This window comes from Octopus sinensis, linkage group LG6, assembly GCF_006345805.1.
Source record: "Octopus sinensis linkage group LG6, ASM634580v1, whole genome shotgun sequence".
Classification (NCBI taxonomy): domain Eukaryota; kingdom Metazoa; phylum Mollusca; class Cephalopoda; order Octopoda; family Octopodidae; genus Octopus; species Octopus sinensis.
The window spans coordinates 32838085-32843569 of NC_043002.1; the positions used below are offsets into that span (position 1 = coordinate 32838085).

Here is a 5485-nt window from a genome sequence, read left to right on the forward strand (position 1 = left end):
GATAACACTTCCAATCAGTTAAGATCAGAAGCCATGAGAGCCACTGCCTGGTACTGCATCAGGGCATGTTGAGCAGAATATTTGCTGTAGCCCATCTTTTATACCAAGACAAAACAATGTACATGATAACACTTCCAATCAGTTAAGATCAGAAGCCATGAGAGCCACTGCCTGGTACTGCATCAGGGCATTTATTATTATTATTATTATTATTATTATTATTATTATTATTATTATTATTATTATTATTATTATTATTATTATTATTATTGAGTGAGAGAGCAGTTCATGCCATCAAAGTGACACTGGGGTAAAATATACGAAGCCCAATATACCCATCATGACTACCCGTCTGATAAAGGTACACCAGGCACATGCATCACAACCATATGTGCGCGGCATGGTGATCTCATATCAAGATAAACTGCACATGACCTTGCAGGTGGGGCCCAGTTAGAATTTTCTTCAGGTTGAGTAGCCCATCCCGCTCAAACGGTCCCTGAATAAGGGTTGTTTAAGGATGTTGAAAAACCCACCCATGTCTCCAGAGGTGAATTATTCAAACCCCAAAGAATCCCTCTCAACACATGGTTATGATGCTCCCCCACTACTTCTGCTCGTGATCAGAGATGCACATATCGTCAGCCACTAAGGGACATGCTCAACTGGTTAAGGTCAAACAACTGACAAGCAAATCTGTGGTTTTGAGCAGAATATTTGCTGTAGCCCATCTTTTATACCAAGACAAAACAATGTACATGATAACACTTCCAATCAGTTAAGATCAGAAGCCATGAGAGCCACTGCCTGGTACTGCATCAGGGCATGGTTTTGAGCAGAATATTTGCTGTAGCCCATCTTTTATACCAAGACAAAACAATGTACATGATAACACTTCCAATCAGTTAAGATCAGAAGCCATGAGAGCCACTGCCTGGTACTGCATCAGGGCATTTATTATTATTATTATTATTTATTATTATTATTATTATTATCATCATCATCATTATTAAGATGTTGCTAGAAGAGTAGACAGAACACTGAAGAAAATGTATTATAGTATTTAGTTATGCACTTCTAAGCACTTAGTTCAAATCTTATTGGAGTAAAAGTTTGTCTTTCACTTTTTCGAGATGCATTAAATAAAATGTCAGTCAAATAACTGGGGATTTACCACAGACCTCTCCTTAATCCTGGATTAGTAATCATCTTTATTTCCCATCTCATTCTTTGTACATAAGAAATTATGACAGTAACCTAGGATAAAATATTAAATTGTATCTAACTTTTCTCCTTACTTTATGTCCAAATACTGCCAAAGTTGTCCGTACATTACTTTTGATAGGTTGATTTGCAGAGGTCACATACAGCTTTTCTCTCACCTCCAACAAAATAGTTTTTAAATGTCGTTGAAAACCCATTTGATATCTATTTTATTTATCATTGGACAAAGCATAAATTTCACAACTTTTCATACTCTGGCATTTTGTTAAATTTCTTCCAACCACTCGAATTGAGGCCTCGATTATTTAAATTCATATACTTCTAAATGCCTGTAACTATTGTATTATTAATTTCTAGGAAAAAAAAATGAATGCGATTTTCGTCATCAGCAAGCAAAATTACAACAGATATTTAATATAATCTGGTAAAAAGTTGAAAAGTTTCGAGTGGCTGGAAGAAATTTAACAAGCTTTATATCTGCTGCGTGTGCTCATACCAAACTACCACTATTCTATTCCATTAAAATTAACATAGAAAAAAACAGTACAATTTCATAAGAAATTTCATATAATGAGACACTGTATCTTACAATGCGTTAATCATCATGTTGAAACAAAAAAATTAGTATATGTGCAGTGTACATTTTAAGGTACGATACATTAAATTGTACATAAATAGTGTTTTGTGAAAAGGAGAGTTATAGACCCAAGGGTCTGAAAATAGTGATTTTATACGAATCAGACAGGAGTAAATGGTTTTTAGTTAAAAGACCTTTGTTTTGGAATCAGTTTTAAACAATGTTCAGTATTATTGCAGCACTGCCCTGTCGATGTAGACAAAACTCTAATGAGAGTTTTAAAGATTAAAGAACTAATGAAGCCTAGTCTTTGTAATATTGTTATGGTGGTATGTGAGTGGTCACCTTGAGAAATCATCACTGATTGTAAAAATAGAAATTTGTAACGAATGTCAGGGACGTGAACATGTTAAAAAAGGTTGAAGAATCGTCAGGTCATATGTACAGATGGGCGTATTGCTAATGAGGACACATATAGGTCCTTAATAGATGAATTTGGTGGATATTATTCAAATTTGAGCACGTTAGAGACAATATGATGAAGGACAAAGACAATTTCACCAACACACAGTATAGGCGCGGAATGATATGAAACTTTGATCAAAGTAATGAAAGGGATATAAGCAGCCGTCGGATATTTTAAAGGGGGATCTTGTGACAGACATTATACATTGCTTTTTTTAAGATTTCAGATTCCTTTTATCCTTTCGTAGTCGAAGAAATAAGCACCAGCTGAACATTGGGGTTGATGTAATCCACTAACCCCATACTCCAAAATTTCAGACCTTGTGCCTATAGAAGAAAGGTTTATCTATTGATTTTCTGGAGTTAACTACAACAAATTTGCTTTCTTCGAATTTTCTAAGAGATTGAAGATGAACATCACAGGAATAAAATAGAAGCGTAAGCTTCAAAATATATGTGGATCTACGAAAACTGTGCTAGTACGATACATTAAATTGTACATAAATAGTGGCATTCTAAGGAGAAGCATATGATTGATATGTTCCCCTTTACCTTTGCGATGTTGAAAATTATTGCGATAGATTGGCAATTTTCTATATGAAATAGGTTCGCTTAGGGTTTTAATTTTGCGTACGCAGCGGGGTGAAGAAAGAGAGAGGGTACAAGAAATTAGACAAGAAGCTCTAGGGCATGGGATTTGAAAATAAGGTAAGGACGAAGTTGGGACTGGTGTCTTGTTTGTCCGGATTAATCGGAGGGAATCCGTACCTGGTGACTGCGGGTATGAAAATTTCAGAGAGGGTGTGTCTGTGCGTATAAAACAATAAGAAGGGATGCGTAAAAGTAGAATATTTGGGAAGAGTAGTGTTGAATGCCTTAAGTCCGGAATCGGAGTCGAAGTGTGCAGTAAGTGTAGAAGATATTTTTTGAATAATGAGCTGTCTTGGGTGAAGCAACAGCAAATCTGAATGGAATTTCCGTGTACATGCGCGCGCTTAGGTGTGTGTGTTCGCGCGTGTGTGAATGTCAGCGTGCGCGTGACTTAGTGCGTACGTGTATTGGAAACGGCTAGTTGTGACCTTAGCACAATCTCTCTCTCTCTCTCTCTCTCTCTATATATATATATATATATATATATATATATATATATATATATATATATATATATATTATATATTATATATATATATATATAGATATATATATATATATATATATTAAAGCTGCAAAATTTTCACAAAACTGTGACTCCAGAATTTCAGGTTCCCGTTCGTAGGACAGTTGTGATGATTATTGAATTAAGATCGTGATTGTACATGTAATATAATGTTATGTAATATAATTCATATCAACGAATAACCATTTACATTTCACAAGAACGGGAAACTGAGTAACAGTTTTTGTGGAAATTTTGCAGCTTTAATAAAAAGCATATTACTCTAAATTTGGTTTCCGAGTACTACTTTTTCCACCATTTATGTGCTTACTTGTGTGTGTGTGTGTATGTGTGTACACACACATACACACACACCACACACACCACACACATATATATATAATATATATATATATATATATACATACATACACACACACATATATATATATATATATATAATATATATATATACATACATACACACACACATATATATGTATGTGTGTGTGTGTCTGTGTGCGTGTTTGTATATGTATATGTATGCATATATATATATTTATACACACACACACACACGCACACACACACACGCACACAAACACACAGTTTCTGAATGCAGGGAGACAAACAGGCGGAAATACTGAAATATATTTGCTTGTATTATAGATATATGTGTCTGTGCGTGTTAAAGAGGGACAGGGAGAATGAGTAAGTGTGTCTATGTCTGTGTATATAGATCTGTGTATGCTTGTGTGTGTGTGTGTGTGTGTGTGTGTGTGTGGTGTGTGTGTGTGTTTAATGACATATATATATATATATATTTAAACACCCAGTTAATTATTCCAGTGAAAAGTCTACACTAAGGCGCAGTAAGAAAAATAATATACATACTCCATGTTTCCAAAGAACTATCCAAATAAATGGATATTTCTTTTTCTCTTCTTAATAAGTTCCAAGTTTTCGCGAAATTAAATTCCAATTTTCATCTTCGTATTTTAAATGTGCTTTGATATTTTTTTTTTTTTTATATTCTCTAAAAAGAAAGAGACGAAAAAGTATTCCTTACAAATTGTTACTTTTCACAGAATACAGATGTGGAGATATAAAACTCAAGCAGTCACAACTTTTTATCTCGGTACTCTGACGGAACTGAATGTAAAATAAGTCGCTAGCTGATTTAAATACCTTGACACAGGTATAAATTTACATCCGGCTTCAAGTGTAACGCCCTCGGTTATTGTTTTCAGCTATCACTATTTCAAACCTAAGCGTATATTAAAAGAAAAACAGTAAACAATATAATATTCTGTAATTCTGTTTTAGTTATAATAATAATTTTTGTGTTTATTTTTAAATACCCCAGTCAACACAACTACCTGCCTCAGAGTTTTATCTTTCGTTGTCCCTTACATATAAGTATGTATATCTCGTTCCCCTTTACGTGTGTATGTGTTTGTGAGTGTGTGTGTGTGGTTGTTATTATATCTATGTATATATATATGTACACACAAACTTATTTAAGGAATGTGGGTGGATTCAACAATATCAGACCCCATAAGTTTCCCCCTAGATCTAAACTGATAAAGGTTAAAGGTATAAGTATAAAAGTATGCTGTAGGGTATTCAAAATGTCAAGTTGCAAGCGGTGAAGCGTGACGAAATGCGACAAATATATAATCAGTTTGCCAACACATGAAAAGACTGCAGCTTTTATCTTATTTCGCTCTCTGTTAGCCCGCTACGAGAAGGCTAAATAATTGAAGACGTTCTACCCATGACCATCTTGCTTGATAGGTCCTCTAAAACTACATTGTTCGAGGTATTTTCCTTTCATTTTATTAAACTAGTATGCGATGCATGAGCTACCCAATGTATGTCATAAAGCTTGGGTAGACCAGAAGCTCTAATAAAAGGTGCATAATAGAGAAGTACGATGGGAGTGAACAGGAAACCACTTTGTTATATATATATTATTTGTGTGGCGCAGGAGTGGCCGTGTGGTAAGTAGCTTGCTAACCAACCACATGGTTCCGGGTTCAGTCCCACTGCGTGGCATCTTG

The 5485-nt window shown here is 34.7% G+C and overlaps 1 protein-coding gene across 1 annotated transcript in view; it reads right to left on the minus strand.

The window, feature by feature from the left end:
* The window catches only part of LOC115212870 (cell wall protein IFF6-like), a 36001-nt gene extending 31458 nt beyond the window's left edge, over positions 1-4543 (minus strand). Inside the window, exon 1 of the mRNA XM_036503804.1 lies at positions 4317-4543. Coding sequence (XP_036359697.1) covers positions 4317-4321 — 5 coding nt within the window. The 5' untranslated portion in view covers positions 4322-4543. The remainder of the gene's footprint in view (positions 1-4316) is intronic.
* Positions 4544-5485: the final 942 nt, after the last annotated feature.